Raw genomic sequence first — 18,246 nt, 5'->3', positions numbered from 1 at the left:
AGGAGCAAGGAAGCCAGTCCAAGTTCCAAAACCTCAAAAGTAGTGAAGCCAACAGCGCAGCCTTCGGTTCTGTGGCTGAAGGCCCGAGAATCCCTGGCAAACCACTGGTGTAGTCCAAGAGTCCCAAAACTGAAGAACTTGGAGTCTGATGTTTGAGGGCAGGAAGCATCCAGCATGGGAGAAAGATGAAGGCCAGAAGAGTCAGCAAGTCAAGTCCTTTCAACATCTTCTAGCTGCCCTGGCAGCTGATTAGATGGTTCCCACCCACACTGAGGGTATGTCTGTCTTTCCCAGTCCACTAACTCAAATGTTAATCTCCTTTGGCAACACCCTCACAGACACACCCAGGAACAATACTTTGCATCCTTCAGTCCAATCAAGTTGACACTCAGTATTAACCATCACAAGTTCTGATCCCATTTCTGAGTACTTCATGCTCATAGCCCAGTTACCTCCCAAAGACCTTGCATCTTAATACCTTCATATTAAGATTTCAACATGTGAATTTTGGGGCAACATAATCATTACATTCATAGCAGTGGATTTGCTAATATTTCACCTCTTTTTTGATATACTTACTCCATTTCTGGATAACTTCAGTCTTCCCACCACAGTGGTAAGGAATTTTAACTATAAGGAGAAGGAGAGCAGAAAAGAGAGAAGAAGGGGTAGAGCAGTTTTGCTCTTTCATCAAAACTCAGAAAGCAGATCATATCATGCTTCCATCCCTGGGGAAGAGGAAAGAGGCAGAAGTAGGGAGTGTAATTCTAATGGAAGTTTTTTCACATAGAAACTGGCAGACTAGGGATAAACTGGAAGGAAAGGTTGTGATTACATAGTGGGATTTTTACATTTAACATCAGATTTTTATGTAATTCATTAAGAAATACTTTAGAGACCCATATTTTCATTAAATTAATAATGTTCATTTTGTCATAGGTTTCAACCCATGAGGAAAAAGAAAGGGTCAGATACTTTCATGATGATGATAATCTAAGCCTAAATGATTTGGTCAAAAATGAAAAGATGGGAACAGCAGAAAATCAAAACAAGCTCTTTATGAGAATGGCATCTAAGGTAAGGTATATTCCTAGGATACCTCTGAATTTTGAGAAGCTGGTTATTCAGTGTAACAGTGATCTGCTTTTTGGAGAGATCTGGTTCTCTCTAATCTTGCTTCGTTTTATTAAATTAAATCCTTTGTAAGACTTATTAGAAACATGCATTTTGGAATTGATCTGGTTGAGAAACAGACATTTGAAATTTTGTTTGTTTTTAAATGTAGACTGTGGTTTATTTCTTTAATGCATTCTGTGGAGATTTTAATTACACGTTTGCGTATAATTAAAATCGCAGAAGAGAAAATGTTAAGCCAGAGTTAATGATTGACAGTGCTCTGATAGTTAGGTTACCACTTTGTCTTGTCTTAACGTTCCTCCAGTTCTTCATAATTGTACCATGAAGAGGAAGAAGAAAATATTTGCACTAATATATTATGGATTATGGAGAGGCATCTGGGAATAATCTTAAATCTATTTATATGAAAATCTATATTATTTTAACACATCATTATGGGTAGGATGAATTTTTGTTTCAAATAGCATTCTTTATTGCAGTCTCTTCCATTGAAGTCTCTTCCAAACACTACCATTAACATTTTTTATAAAAGAGACACTGGTATTTAAACTGTTCTGTAACAGGTTTTGGCAAACTGTGACCCCCGTGGGAAAAATTCAGCCTACTGTCTGTATTTGCAAATAAAGTTTTATTGAAGTACTGCTATACACATGCGTTTACATATTATCTAAGGCTGCCTTCACTCTATAATGGCTGAATTGAGTAGTTGTGACAGAGAGTGGATAGTCCATAAAGCTGCAAATATTTTCTGTGTGGCTTTTTACAGAAAAAAATGGCTAACTTCCACCCTATAATAACAGTGGTTACTTTTTGGTAGTGGGAGTTTGAACTGAGTCACTGAGATATAGGCATGGGATGGGGAGACCTTTCACTGTATATCTTTTCAGACTTACAATCTTTTATTTTTTAACTTTTAATATTCACATAACTATGTAAGTATGTTACCTGGTAAAAAAATTAAACAATGAAAACTAAGATAAAGTAACCAAGGTATCTGTATGTATATGTGTGTGTTGGGGAAGAGGGCAATAAAGTAAAATTGAGTTTAAATGGAAATGGCTTTTGTACCTATCACCAAGAGTTACATGAGATCTTACATTTAGCCCATTAAGATAATTTTACCTCTGTTTATTTTGGAAAAAATGCCAGAAATTTCCTAGGGTCTGGAATTTTAATGCAGAAAGAAGGAAGACATGTTTTTATTAGAGTTTCCTTTTCAGAAGTGGTACCTCTGTATATGAAGTCTGAATTAAATAGTTTTAGTAATCTTATAAACCATTCAAGTTTATGAATCATAAACCATTCAAGTTAAAGAAAAATCCTTTTTAAAAATTGTAATAGCACCAGGCGCGGTGGCTCACCCCTGTAATCCCAGCAATTTGGGGGGCCTGGGCAGGCAGATCATGAGGTCAGGAGTTTGAGACCAGCCTGACTAACATAGTGAAACCCCGTCTCTACTAAAAATACGAAATTAGCTGGGTGTGGTGGCATGCACCTGTAGTCCCAGGTCCTCGGGAGGTTGAGGCTGGAACCCGGGAGATGGAGCTTGTGGTGACCTGAGATCGTGCCACTGCATTCCAGCCTGGACGACAGAGCAAGACCCCGTCTCAAAAAAAAAAAAAAAAAAATTGTATAGCCATTTGTCAGTTCAACAGTTATTATTGAACACTTAATTAGCGTCAGATACCATTTTAGTTGAGGGATACAGAGAAGCAATTAAGTCAAAGTTTGTGCCCTCAGGCGCTTATATTTCTAGTGGATGAGAAAGTCAACAAATATATAAACTATATAACAATATATTATAAAATTGAAAACAGTTTTGTAGAAAATGAAGCAAAGTAGAAAGAGCTGGGATGATATTTTCAACAGCGTGTTGTTGAGGGAAATTCTTTATAGGTGACATTTCATCAGACTGAAAAAAGTGAGTGAGAGGTCCTTGTGAATATCTGAGGGAAGATTATTTCAAGTAGAAGAAACAGCAAAGGATCCAAAGCAGAGACAAGCTTGAAGAACATCAACAGACTGCAAAAAGACAAGTGTGACTGGTATTAGAGGGAGGAAGAGAAAGAGAAGTAGAGATGAGATAGGAGACATAAGTCAGATTACATAAGGCAGGGGGCCCATATACCTGGGCCATGGATGGGTACTGGTCTGTGGCCTATTTGGAACTGGGCCACACAGCAAGAGGTGAGCGGAGCGGGCCAGCCAGCGTTATTGTCTGATCTCTGCCTCCAGTCAGATCAGCGGCAAGATTCTCATAGAAGCACGAACCCTGTTCTGAGTTAGACATGTGAGGGATCTAGGTTACACATTGCCTTACAAGAATCTAATTCCTGTTGATCTGAGGTGTAATAGTTTCATCCTGAAAGCACCCCCACCCCCACCACCGCCCTGCCGCCCTGTCTGTGGAAAAATTGTCTTCCACAAAACTGGTCCTTGGTGCCAAAAAGGTTGGGGACTGCTGAGGTAGGATCTTACAGGCCATGGATAACTTTTATATTTGTTTTAATGATGGGGCCATTTGAAGGTCTTTTTTTTTTTTTTTTTGCAAGGCTGTGTCATGATTTGGTTTATATTTTGACAGAATCTTTCTGGCTGCTCTTTTGAGAAGGCAATGTAGAGAGGCATTAGTGGAAGCAGGAGATCACTTAGAAGGAGAGTATTGTATTAGTTCAGATAGAGCCATGGATGGATTACAGTGTTAAAACTGGTGAAAAGTGTCAGGATACGGGGCATTGCTGGTGCCATATATTGAAATGGGAAAAATTGCAGGAGGGACAAATTTTGGAGGGGTGGGAAATCAAGAATACTGTTAGGGATGTGTGAAGTATGAAATGCCTGGTCATATGATAGTGTGGGGTGACTGCCCCTGGAGTTCTGGGTAGATGCTGGTTCTCCCATATAGATTTGGATGCATTAGATTTTTTTTGAGACGGAGTCTCGCTCTGTCACCAGGCTGGAGTGCAGTGGCTCAATCCAGGCTCATTGCAACCTCTGCCTTCTGCGTTCAAGCGATTCTCCTGCCTTAGCCTCCTGAGTAGCTGGGATATAGGCGCGCACCACCATGCCCCGCTAATTTTTGTATTTTTAGTAGAGACAGGGTTTCACCATGTTGGCCAGGATGGTCTCTGTCTCTTGACCTCGTGATCCGCCCGTCTCGGACTCCCAAAGTGCTGGGATTACAGGCATGAGCCACTGCGCCTAGCCCTGTGTTAGCATTTAAATAGTATTTAAAGCAATGAGATTGAAGAAATTATTAATGAGGAGAGTCGGAAGACTGTGTCTTGGAGAGGACAGAAAGGATTCAGCAAATAAAACTGAGAAGTGCAGCCAGTGAGGCAGAAGGAAAACCAAGGGTGTGGTGTGTCAGAAGACAGGGAGGAGGTTGTGAATGACTGTGTCAGCTGCTTCTAAGAGTTGAGGAAAATCTTTGAAGATGGGAAATGGCCACTGGATTTGGCAGTGTAGAGGTTTCTGGTGACTTTAATAACTATGGGGTTTTTTTGGTCCAATAAGGAAAAAAGCCTGATTATGTTGGGTTCAAGAGTGAATTTGAGAAAAATTGACCTTAGAAAGGAGCTGATTACCACCCATCAATTATATAAGGAGGAAAGGCAGAGTATTAGTATATAGATGTAGGTAGGTTCTTAAATTTGGTAGTAGAAAAATGAACAGGTGTGGTGGCTCACACATGTAATCCCAGCACTTTGGGAGGCCAAGGTGGGGGGATCACTTGAGGCCAGGAGTTCGAGACCTGTCTGGGCAACAAAGAGAGACCCCCTATCTCTACAAAAAATAAAAAATCAGCTGGGTATGGTGGTACTTATCTGTAGTTTCAGCTACGCAGGAAGCTGAAGTGGGATGATCACTTGAGTTTAGGTGGATGTCTGAAACTGTGGATGGTACCAAACCTTATATATGCTATGTTTTTTCCTATTCATACATACCTATGGTAAATTTTAACTTATAAAGTATAATTGATAGACATAGTAAGAGATTAACCACAATAATCATAAAATACAAGTATAACAATATGTTAGCATCGCTACTCTTGCAATTTCAGGCTGTTATTAAGTAAAATAAGGGTTACTTGAACACAAACTCTTTTATGCTGCAACAGTCAGTCATAACTGAGATAGCTACTGAATAACTAAATAGACAGGTAGCATACACAGCATGGTTGTGCTGGACAAAGGGCTGATTCATGTCCCCTGCGGGGGATGGAGTAGAACAGCGTATTTCATCACACTACTCAGAATGCCATACAATCTAAAACTTGTGAATTGTTTATTTCTGAAATTTTCCATGTAATATTTTCAAACTACAGTTGACTGCAGGTAACTGCAGCCACAGGAAGTGAAACCGCAGATAAAGAGGGGTTACTGTATTGTATAGGATTGCTTATTTAATATTAGCTGATTTGGCAATAATTGCATCTTCATTACTTTCCCTAAACATTTTACATCTTTGATTTTTTTAATTGATGTTTACTAAGCTAGAACATTATAGAAGCTAGAATACTATAAAAATTTACCAATGACATTTGGCCCTTAAAATTTCTATTTCTGGTCTGTATTAGCTGAAATAGAAAGTTTTGACTTACAAAATAATGTTCCAATTTTATAAGATGACATGTTTTGGATTAAATAGTTATATGAAACCATTCCTATTAAAATCTGTTTATGAGAAGTCTTACTAGGATAGATAGTAGGCACTCAATAAATGTTTCTTCCTCGCCTTTCATTCATTTTTTACGTTATTTATAAATATATGCTTGTTTTGTTTTTTATATGATTTAGATATTACCCGGTAATCAGCAGGAATCATCCAGAACTGGTAGCATTAATAAACCTACAAATTAGATAAACTATTGAATGTGCAGCTGATACACATTCAATCCAGACTTTTAAAAACATTTTTGATTGATCAATTTATATATTATTGAATTTGTAGTAGTGTTGTGTTAATATCTTGACAAATGTGTTATTTTTATCCAAGCAAAAATTTTTTTTGTATTATTTAATGGAGGTGTTTTTTCTAAATTTGCAAAGCAATGCCAGTTCCTACCTGTGGGGCCAATGGAAGTACAGGTTGCTATGGAAATGCTGATTTCGCATTGGGATTTTTAGTTCATCCTGCCTAATAATTACAGCAGAGTAGCAATTTGTTTTGTATGTTTAATAATTAAAATCAGCTCTGCTAAAAATTTGAAGTGTTACTAAAAGCCTATAAAAAAAAGAAAGTATTTGAAGTGTTGGCCATTTCTAAGAATACTATGCTTAATCCTTTCACTCTTAAAAGTTTATGAACTAAAGTAGCTAAGTTATTGAATTTTTGATAGTAATATTGCTGGTATATAATTTAGTTATGTCAAATATTTTCATGAATGACTCCAAAAGCTCATTATCCTATGTTTCTTTTTATTATTAGTTTAAAATCATTAGTCTAGTTTAAAGTCATTAGAGGTTGGTGAACTTTTTATGTTTCTTTTTATTATTAGTTTAAAGTCGTTAGTCTAGTTTAAAGTCGTTAAATAGAGGTTGGCAAACTTTTCTTGTAAAGGGCCAGATAGTAAATATTTTTAGCTTTCTGTTGCAATTACCAGCACTGCTGTCGTAGCACAAAAGCAGCCATACACAGTATGTAAATGAATGGGTTTGACCATATTCCAACAAAACTTTATTTACAAAAACATATGGATGGCCTGATGTGGCCTGGAAGTTGTAGTTTTTCAATCCCTGGACTAGGATATAAAATCTTCAATGCAAATGTATTTGAATTTGGGTACAGGTTGAACATACCTCATCCAAAAATTAGAAATCTGAAATGCATTAAAATTCAAAATTTTGGGGGCAGCAAAATAGTGACACATTTGCTTTTTGATGGTTCAGAATACACAAACTTTGTTGCATGTACTATTTAAAACATTGTATAAAATTACCTTCAGGCTATATGTATTAGGTATATATGAATCATAAATGAATTTCAAATTTAGACTTAGGTCTCATCCCCAAGATGGAATGTATATGTAAACATTTCAAAATCCAAAACAATTCAAAATCTGAAACACTTCTGATTCCAAGCATTTTGGATAAGTGATATTCAACCTGTTTTTCTCTTACTTAGTAGTTTCCCTGAAAATGGATCTTGGACCTTGGGAAAAGTAGCTAATCAGGAATAGTCGATATAAATTTATAAAACAAGAGTCTGCTTATTTATTTAGTCAACAAATGTTAATTGAACTCATTCAGTGTATGAGGTGTTCTACTGGGGACACACTGGCACATGAAGAAGAAATGATCCTTGACTTTGTGGAGCTTATTAGGCTAGTGGGGAAAAGGAAGCACTAAATAAATAGCTATGAAAAATAGTTCAGTAATCTTGGATGTACAAAGAACTGTGACAGACAAGTGAAAAGTCTTTTGGAAGTAACACCTGGGTGACCCAATTTAAACTAGGGGCACAGGAAAGGTTTCATGTTGAACGGAAATCTGATACTACCTGGGCTCAGTATTCAGATCTGCCCTATTCCCTTTTGCTGTTGATGCTGTTGATGTGCATTTTACTTTTTATTAGTACCTTATATTTGTTTATTTAATTTTTATTGCCCATTCTTTTCTTACATTTCCAAAATTCAGATTATATTTATGTTCTTTCCAGTTGTATTTTACCATTAAATCTTTAATAGCATATCTTTCTTATAACAAAACCAAGAAAGGTATCTCATGACAAATATGAACTTAATTGTGTCTGTACAGGGGAATTATGATTCTTGGTTTTTTATCCTTTCTATATTTTTCAGTTTTTTGAATATGTACTACATAATTAATGAAAAGAGGGGAATAAAAAATACCCTGAAAAAGATGTGTAGAGAAAAACTCTCTTTTAAACTGTGTTTTTCCTCTACTCTTACATCACAGTCATCAGCACAGAAGACTTCTGTGACCAAATGTGTGGGGTTTTTTTTCTCCACACACTGAGCCGTGGATACCAGCAAGATGTCCTCTAATTCTATTCCAACACTGTCTACCTAGGGATAGTGTCTGATTCCACAGGTTGGGGTCTCAGTCCCCAAGTCTGTCCCCCAGATGCCCAGACTGCTACCAGTCACAAGTCCGGCTTCCCGAACTTCTGACCACCCAGCTTCAAGTTGGGGTTCACATGACCCCCCCACTTCGGGTACGATTAATTTGCTGGAACAGCTCACAGAATTCAGGGAAACACTTAAATTACATTTACTGGTTTATTATAAAGTTTATCATAAAGGATATAGGTGAAGAGACGCGTAGGGCAAGGTATGGGGTTGCAGAGCATGCTTCCTTGCCATCCCTGGGAGTGCCACCCTCCAGGAACCTCTGCGTGTTCAGGTATCCAGAAATTCTCTAAACCCAGTCCTCTTGGGTTTTTATGAGGCTGCATGACTTCAGTATTCCTTCCCCCATTGCATAGGGTGTGACCCTCTCTGGGGATGGTCTTAAGACCCACAATAAAAAAGGTAGGAGAAGATTAGAGTCCTGCCTTGGGGCAGGTGAAAGGAGGGCAGGAGAGAGACTCTGTTTCCTGAGGCCTGCCTCTGAGGCTTGAGATACCCAACATTATAATACAAGACTGTAACAATAGCTATGGGAGTTATGAATCAGGAACTGTGAATGAAAACCAACGCATATCATAACACCACAGAAGCGTATGTTGGTCTAATTTTCTTACCATAGATATGCCAGTATGTTTACTATGTTATGTTACTTTATTATGTTCTAGAACATAATAGGTATATAGTAACTTATTTTGGATAAGGAAATTTCTTCCTTTGAAATCATAGAGCCAAAGAATTTTAGATTTGGAAAGGGACCTTACTAATCTTGTTTCACCTTTCACATTTTACACCTGAGGGAACTGAGGCTTTGAGAGAATTAAATGACTTATGCAAGGCTAAGTAACTTTCCTAGTCCCTACAGCTAGTGAGTTGCAAAAGCCAGCACTAGAAGCTTCAGCTTTACTTTTCAGTCCACATTAAACAGTACTGTCATTCAAATGAGTCATGTTAATGGATAGTTGTTGACTGTTGCCTAAATTTAATTGTCTTTGTCCAATTTCCATGTATCATTTATTGGTATTTGAGAATAATAAGCTGTGTATGCTTTGCTCTTTCTTAAAATACATTCTATTGACTCCAACATTCTTTAAATATACTCTTCCATTTAAAATTTAAGACGTCAGTGTTACCTTGGCAACGTAAACTCAGGCACTTCTTCAAGAGATCTATATACATCTTTCCTCATTAATTTTGTTGAGACTGTGGGCAGTAATTTTATCCTTTTTGTACTACTAGAGCATTAAACATGGGCTGGAAGGGAGGAAAAATGAAAGGTATAAGTGGGGAATGATAAGGGAGAGAAAAAAAGACTCCAGTAATTAGGATTTTACCTTAAATGATAAAAAAGATGATTTTATTGTCTAATAAAGTGTTTGTATTTTTACTGATTTATTTTCTCTTGTTTGTAACGCTGAAGGCTTAATATATTTTCCCCTGGAAGTAGTCTTTAAGATGCATATTACATGTTTCTCTAATAATATACACTTGAAATCCTCTACTTTTTTATTCTCAGTAAACTAATAACACCAAATTTTGAGAGATTAAGTGATATACCATTCTTAAATGTATGATTAGAATAAGGTAAGGAATATTGAAATTGCCAGCTTATTGCAGCAACCCCTTGGTCATTTTCATTCTCATAGACTTTAATAGATATACAGTGAAAGTATCTTTGGAAGAGACCAAATCCAAGAGTATGAAATCATGTATATGTTCCTGTGATATCCCCTAAAGGAAATTTGAAATTTGGATGTCATAAAATAATAATGTGATATTTTGCCTTTTTATAGAACTGAATAAGATAAATATTGACTTAGTTTATTCATTTTCTGAAAGATGTAAGCTTGAATCCAGTTCAAGCTGCTGAACAAAATACTTTTTGTTTTTCTGAACCTCACCTATGGGTGATGGGAGTGGGAAGAAGGTGGGATCAGAGGAAGAATTTATTTAATGTTTTTTAGTTCAGGTCCTAGTTGGGTTTTTTATGGCAAAATATACATAACATAAAATTTACCATTTTAACCATTTACAGTATACAATTCAGTGGCATTAAGTATTAATAAATTGACAATATTTTGCAACCATCACCACTATCCATTTCCAGAACATTTTTTCATTATCTCGAACAGAAGCTCTATACCCATTAAACAGTAGTTTTCCTTCCCACTGTCCTGCTCACTTCCATTTACCCCAACCTCCTGGTCACCTCTTTCTGTCTCTGTGAATTTGCCTGTTCTAGGTAATTAATAATAGGTAGAATCATATAATACTTGTCCTTTTGTATCTGATTTATTTTACTTAACACAATGTTTTCAAGTTTTGCAAGTATTTAGCATGTTTAAGAATTTCATTGCTTTTTAAGGCTGAATAACTCTATTATATGTATATAACACATTTAAAAACTCCATTCATTTGTTCATGGACACTTGGGTTGCTTCCATCTTTTGGCTGTGTGAATAATGCTTTTGTGAACATTGGTGTGCAAGTCTCTGCTTTCAATTTGTTTGGGTATATATTAATATTTAGACTTGGAATTGCTAGACCATATGGTAACCGTATGTTTGGCTTTTTGAGGAACCACCAAACTATTTCCCACAGTTTGAACAATTTCACTAGCAATGCACGTAGTTTCCAACAGTGTCTCCACATTCTTGCCAACACTTATTTTTTTTTATTTTGTTTTGTTTTTTGTAAAAGCTATCCTTGGTGTGAAGTGGTATCCGTTGTGATCAGGTCCCAGTTCTTGACCCTGGTGAGATTTTATGAGGTCTTTTGGACAGTTCTCTCAGATTTTAATCTAAGTTTAAATTGTTGACAATTGAGCATACTGGTTTAATAGCTTCACTATCCATAGAGTCCAAAATGATATGAAGTTTATATTTAATCAATGAATTCATCTATTTCCAATGGATTTAAGGGCTTGGAGCTTGAAGGATAGTTTCACAGTTTTGATTAAAATTTTGATTTAATAAATATTGTCATAAAATTTGAAATGGTTTTGTAAGAATTAGACTGCAGTCTATTTTTCATTGTTGGTAATCCTTGTGTAATAATGCAGCACTTATTAAATAGATTCATTGCAAACCATTTTTTTCTACATAATGACACTAGAAAAAGCCTCTAGTTTTCTTAGAGTTTTTATTCAAGGATCTTAGTATCTGATTTTTTTTTTTTTTTCTTGAGACGGAGTCTCGCTCTGTCACCCAGGTTGGAGTGCAGTGGCGCGATCTCGGCTCACTGCAAGCTCAGGCCATTCTCCTGCCTCAGCCTCCCGAGTAGCTGGGACTATAGGCACCTGCAACCAGGCCTGGCTAATTTTTTTTTTGTATTTTTAGTAGAGATGGGGTTTCACTGTGTTAGCCAGGATGGTCTCGATCTCCTGAGCTCGTGATCCACCTGCCTCGGCCTCCCAAAGTGCTGGGATTACAGGCGTGAGCCACCGCGCCTGGCTGAGTATCTGATTCTTAATAAAATGACAGTTAATTTGTAGTATTTCAGGTTTTTCTTTATGCAGACATCAAAATGGGAAAACAAATTAGCTTTCATGGTTAGAAGACATTAATATTTTTGTATGTTTAAAATTTAGGTTATGAATTCACTTCTGGTAACTTCTTCTGTAACCAGGCTTGAATTTAGAAACTGATTGAACAGGTTATCAGTAATAAATCAGTTTAACTCTAACTCATGTGGATGGTTGTTATTAGTGGATACAAAAGAACTTTTCATGTGCAGTTATCACAATCAGAATCCCTCTGGAACATGACTTCACAGCCTTAGCACTATTGATATTTTGGGCTGGCTAAATCTTTGTTTTAGGACTGTCTGTGAACCATAGAAGGTTTAGTAGCATCCCTGGCCTCTGGCCAGTGAATACCAATAGCAACCCCTCTCACCCTAAGTTGTGACAGCCAAAAATGTCTCCAGATATTGCCAGATGTCCCAAATAAGGGCCAGGAAGCAAAATTGCCTCATTTGAGAACACAATCTTGGGAGAATCTGGGAGAAAACAGTAATAACTACAAATTTTTGAGGACTTGCTAGGTGCCAGACCCTTTTAATACCGTAATACTTATAATTGTCTCTCAGCAGGGTATAATTAACCCCATTTAATAAAAACTGATGCTCAGAGGTATTCAGTAGCTTGCCCATGATCACGTATCTCTTTAACGAATCTGGCTTGTTTTCAGTATTTCCTATATCATTGTGTAGTACTACTATCTAACCTAGATTAGAAAGCTAGTAGTCATCAGATGAGGAAGAATGATCTCTCCTTTGTTCTCCACATCCAATCTGTCACCAGTCTTGTCTTCCTATGCCCAATCTACTTCTCTTTGTTCCTGTTGCCATCACACTATCCATGCTATCTTTGTTTCTTATTTAGTCTACGAAATAGCCTTCTAACTATAGTTTTCTAGCATTCCTTCTTATCCTCTTCCACTTCTTTCATAACTCTTACTGAAACTAGAATAATTTTTTTGTTCAAAATGTACATCTCATCCTTTAGTCCCTAGGTTAAAACATTTTGAATGGTATTTTGTTGCTGTTAGGCTAAAGACCACATTTTTAAATGTGGCCTAACAAGACCTCGAATGGCCTGGTCACTACCTCTTTAGCCTCATCTTGAATCACACCCTTTTGTTTTGCTTCCTCTGCTCCATCCGTGTTGATTTTCATTCAGTTTCTCAAATTAATGTGCTTTCTCCTGCCACAGACTGCATTTGCTGTTTCCACTTTTTTTTTTGCCACCTTTTATCCCCTTTTATCTAGTTGATTAAACAGAAGATTCATACAAATCTCATCTTTATCATAACTCTTTCAGGGAAGCCTTTACCTCTGACTTGTTTACTCCCTCTGTTAGCATCTCAAATTGACATCACAGCTATAACTTGACAGTTCTTTGAGTAATGCATTAGTTAGTGTCTTTCCCACTATTCTGTAAGTTTCATACGATTGGCTATCTAGTATAGCTATCCTATCTAGTATAGTCATTAACACACAATAGCATTCAATAAATATTTGTTTTCTGGAATCTCATATTTGGGACTTGAAGTCAAGTGCATGGAATTCCAGAAACCCCCTTTTCACTATTATACAAAATTGCTTAGATCCCATTACTGGGTATATACCCAAAGGACTATAAATCATGCTGCTGTAAAGACACATGCACACGTATGTTTATTGCAGCACTATTCACAATAGCAAAGACTTGGAACCAACCCAAATGTCCAACAATGATAGACTGGATTAAGAAAATGTGGCACATATACACCATGGAATACTATGCAGCCATAAAAAATGATGAGTTCATGTCCTTTGTAGGGACATGGATGAAACTGGAAAACATCATTCTCAGTAAACTATCGCAAGGACAAAAAACCAAACGCCGCATGTTCTCACTCATAGATGGGAATTGAACAATGAGAACTCATGGACACAGGAAGGGGAACATCACACTCCAGGGACTGTTGTGGGGCGGGGGTAGGGGGGAGGGACAGCATTAGGAGATATACCTAATGCTAAATGACGAGGTAATGGGTGCAGCAAACCAACATGGCACATGGATACATATGTAACAAACCTGCACATTGTGCACATGTACCCTAAAACCTAAAGTATAATAATAAAAAAAAAGAGAAAATTTAGATATATTCTGTTGTTCCCATTGATGTCTGTGGTTTTGATTTTGCAACAATAATATTTAAAAAACAAGCACAAAAAAAGGCTGATGAGTAAAATGATGTCTTGGACATGGAGGTGGGGGGACCATCTTTCATCTCTTATTTTTGTTGTCCTTTTTTGTTGGCTTTCTCCACTTTTTTTGGGTAGAGATCACTTTTTAAGAATTTCAAAACGGTGACAATGACCGAGCTGTGGAGAAATTGTCATCTTCAGGTTTTATCATCTAGAGCTGTGGTCACAGGGGCAATCAGATCCTGGGTCAGGTTTCCTGGAACGTGTGATTAATTTGTAGTGCACAGAATCAAGAATTGAATATAAATATTTTTAAATTTCAAAAATAGTGATATTCTTTCAGTATATTTTAATGTATAACTAGAACCTCAGATGCTTAACAAATGGCATGAGCATATTATTAGCTTGCCTTAATAAAACTAGCAATGTTTTAATAGCACCTTTTAAAAAATCAGTCTGTAATTCATGCCTTACTTTAAATATTGAATACATAAAATTACACATAAGTCAATGTCATATGGGAGAATAGTCTTGAGTCCTGCTTCTAATTCCTATCATTATCTCTTTTCTATCAAGGAATTCAGGTAGGAATTAGGATTTTTATACATCTTGGCATAATATGCATGACCCATTAACACTAAAGATAGAAACTAGAGGCTTGGCGCGGTGGCTCATGCCTGTAATCCCAGCATTTTAGGTGGCTGAGGCGGGCGGATCACGAGCTCAGGAGATCGATACCATCCTGGCTAACATGGTGAAACCCCGTCTCTAGTAAAAATACAAAAAATTAGCCGGCGTGGTGGCAGGTGCCTGTAGTCCTAGCTACTCAGGAGGCTGAGGCAAGAGAATGGCATGAACCCGGGGAGCTTGCAGTGAGCTGAGATTGCACCGCTGCACTCTAGCCTGGGCGACAGAGCGAGACTCCATCTCAAAAAAAAAAAAAAAAAAAAAAAAAGATAGAAACTAGAAATCTTAAAATCGTGAAATAGCAATTTTCTCAAGAATAATTTTTGTTAAATAGTTTTCTTAAAGGTATTGTACAGACTAAAATGAAAAAAGGTACTTCTGTCTCTCAGTAGTTTAATGTTAAATTATCTATATTACAAAACACAGATGATAGGAATTACTTATAATGCTCCCGATTCTTTTGGACATACAGATATTCTAATGAAAAACATTGCCACCTGTTTGTCAAAGCCAACATTAAAGTTTATTTTTATTTACTTAGATGGTAAGAGAGTGTAGAATTAAAAACTGTCCTAGATGTTGGTTGCTGACAGGTCAGATCTCATGCTATTTATGGCATCTGAAATATCCACTTCTATTTTCAGTGTTTAAGATGAGGTTTTCTCAATTCTGTGACTCGACCTCAGTGATTTCTTCTCTTTTCCCAGGCCATGCTGATGTTTTGTTTCTTTTCCCCTTGAAGAAACTCTCTTATGAAAGAATGACTCATTCTTGTGCCATAAACTTCTCTCTCTAATATGTTAGTTTTAATTCTCAAATGTTTTGTGAGGAACAAAGAAGTCAAGAAATCAACTTAAGGGACTCAATCTGGAAGTGAAAGAACTTGGTTCTGATGTCATAACTCACAAGATTTTAATATGATTTAATGGAATTCCATTGGTGTGTCTTGTTTGACTCCCCTCGCCTCTTTTTTAAACAGGCTTGGTTAGTTAGCATGATTTATTGAGCATATCTGTTTAGCTGCTGACTTTTTAGTATTGCAGTGGTACGTGATTTAATAGAAGAACAACTTTTAGAAATACAGTCACCTGAGAGTTTAGAAATACAGTCACCTGAGAGTTCCTGTAGTAGGATGTATTTTACTTGAGATTTTCCCCTGAACTTAATGGTTATTTAATCATTAGTAGGCTGAGTATCAAAGGACTGTTGACTTTGTTGGATGCTTATTTGGTAGTTATATCAGTAATTGAAACGTGGATATATTTCTAACCGTATCAAAAAGCTAATATTACAGTCGCAACACTGCACTCCAGCTTGGGCTACAGAGTGAGATCCCATCTCTAAAAAAAAGCTAACACTTGAAAGTTAGTTTTAATTATTTGTAAAAGAGCTAGGTAATATTATATTTCATGTAGCGTAAATACATAAGGTGAAGACTAACACCACAGTTTTAATGATGCTGTCTTAATACATCATTATTTGCTCTTCTATGTCTTTATCAAATTGGCAGTTGGCTCTAGTTCCACTTTGAAAAATAATTTCTTGTTGGAATCATTGTCTTTGTTTGGGTTTTAAATCTTAAATTAATTTTGAAAATGTATGGAATCAGTGTCGTTACTTTCTTCTAGTAATAAATTATTGTGAATATTTTGATATCAAAATAATGCAATATACAAATGAGAATTAGCAGTAAAAGAGGGAGGATTCAAAAAGTTGCTTCTAGTTAGGATGTCATTGTGGGCCAGAGAATAAGACAAGCCTATGTGTCTTTTTTTGTGGTTTGTCATTATGGTTTTAAAAATGTGGCATTTTGTGTTTTTTCTCTTGATACTAGTCAAATGTTTATGGATTATAGACTAGCTTTTGTATTTTTGTTCCAAATGTCACAACTATTTATTGATTACCTAGAGAGGGTGCCTCTGAAGCTCTACTTTTATATTATACGTAATTCTAATGTACTTGGTTATCCAGTTTTAGAAAAGAAATATAATAAAAGCATCAAATTATAAGTGAAGAAACACACTACCACAAGGAGCTTATGGCAGTAAGAACTGACAACAGACTTTATAGAGAGCACAAATAATGAAGAAAAAATGGATAACTGAAAAACCATGTAACTCTTGCTGATATAGTTAGCATAGAAGCAACTGGCATTACATTCTGGCCAAGCTAAATTCTGATTTGGAGGAGTTGCTGGAAAGGGAAGAAAGGCCAATGGTTCAGTCTTGGGAGGTTGTGTTTCCAGGAATTTATCCATTTTCTCTAGGTTTTCCAGTTTGTGAGCATATAGTTGATCATCATAGTCTCTGATGCTCTTTTGTATTTCTGTGATATCAGTTGTAATGTCTCCTTTTACATTTCTGATTTTGAATGCACCTGGCATTTTGAAGCACCGTTCTTGAATTAAAACACATTATTATCACAGTAATTATTGTGTATTATCAGGAAAAGATTAAAGTTTCATTTATTATATTTTAAAAGGCAGGAAAGCTTATAACACTGTTTGGGAATATTTCCTTTCAAAATGACTATAAAAGAAATGTTTTTATACTTAAATGGTAAACCCTTAGCTATTTGGAAAATTTTGCTAATTAGAAAAACACATTCTGCCAGTTTACATTAACCAAGGTTGTATTCTGAATATCAGTCATAATTTGGCACCTCACGCATTATCAGTTGTCAGTCACTTTAATAAAATCATTATATCTTTATATCTTTCTTCTCTTCTGTATATGATTTATTCATGAAGTTTAGTAATTACTGTGATGGCAAGTGGATGTGTATGCCAGACAAATTTTCAAAATAGAAGAATGTTTAGCATGCTTAAGTACTTAAATTCTGATTTGGAAGAGTTAGATATGGAAGAAAGGCCAGTGGTTCAATCTTGGAAGGTTTTATGTTTCCAGGAATTTATCCATTTCCTCTAGGTTTTCTAGTTTGTGAGCATATAGTTGATTATCATAGTCTCTGATGCTCTTTTGTATTTCGGTGATATCAGTTGTAATGTCTGATTTTACATTTCTGATTTTGTTTATTTGGATCTTATCTCTTGGGTAATGAAGCTAGCAGTTTATCAATTTTGTTTATCTTTTCAGAGTCAACTTTTTATTTTATTGATCTTTTGTATTTTTGGGGGGAGGGGTCTCAATTTATTCTGCCCTGATCTCTCTTTTCCTCTGCTAATTTCGGGTTGGTTCCTTCTTGCTTCTCTAGTTTCTTGAGGTGTCACATTAGATTATCTTTCATTTGTTATTTTTCTACTTTGTTGATGTAGGCATCTAATGCTATAAAATTCTCTCTTAACATTGCTTTTGCTGTATCTCACAGGTTTGGGTATGCTGTATTTGCATTTTCATTTGTTTAAAAAAATTCAGTAAAGTTTCAGGATACAAAATCAATGGACAAAAATCAGCAGCATTTCTATACACCATAACAGTGTAGCTGAGAATGAAGTCATGAAGGTAATCCCATTTATAATAGCTATAAAAAATAATACCTAGGAATATATTTAACCAAGGAGGTGAAAGATCTCTACAGGGAAAACTATAAAGCACGTGTGAAAGAAATCGTCAATGACACAAATAAATGGAAAAACATCGCATGCTCATGGATCAGGAGACTTAATATCACCAAAATTG

The 18,246-nt window shown here is 36.2% G+C and overlaps 1 protein-coding gene across 4 annotated transcripts in view; it reads left to right on the top strand.

Annotated features, from left to right (window-relative positions):
• The window catches only part of CWF19L2 (CWF19 like cell cycle control factor 2), a 147,894-nt gene that overhangs the window by 76,150 nt on the left and 53,498 nt on the right, over positions 1 to 18,246 (top strand). For all 4 annotated transcript variants that reach the window (XR_009215545.1, XR_009215546.1, XM_032167290.2 and 1 more), the window contains exon 12: positions 940 to 1,077. Coding sequence is in view for 2 of the 4 variants with exons in the window: in XM_032167290.2 (XP_032023181.1) it covers positions 940 to 1,077 (138 nt within the window). In the remaining 2 variants the exon portion in view is untranslated. The remainder of the gene's footprint in view (positions 1 to 939; positions 1,078 to 18,246) is intronic.

This window comes from Hylobates moloch, unplaced genomic scaffold, assembly GCF_009828535.3.
Source record: "Hylobates moloch isolate HMO894 unplaced genomic scaffold, HMol_V3 SCAFFOLD_11, whole genome shotgun sequence".
NCBI lineage: Eukaryota > Metazoa > Chordata > Mammalia > Primates > Hylobatidae > Hylobates > Hylobates moloch.
Note: the sequence above shows the minus strand (reverse complement) of the source record. Positions and strands in the feature narration are given on the sequence as shown.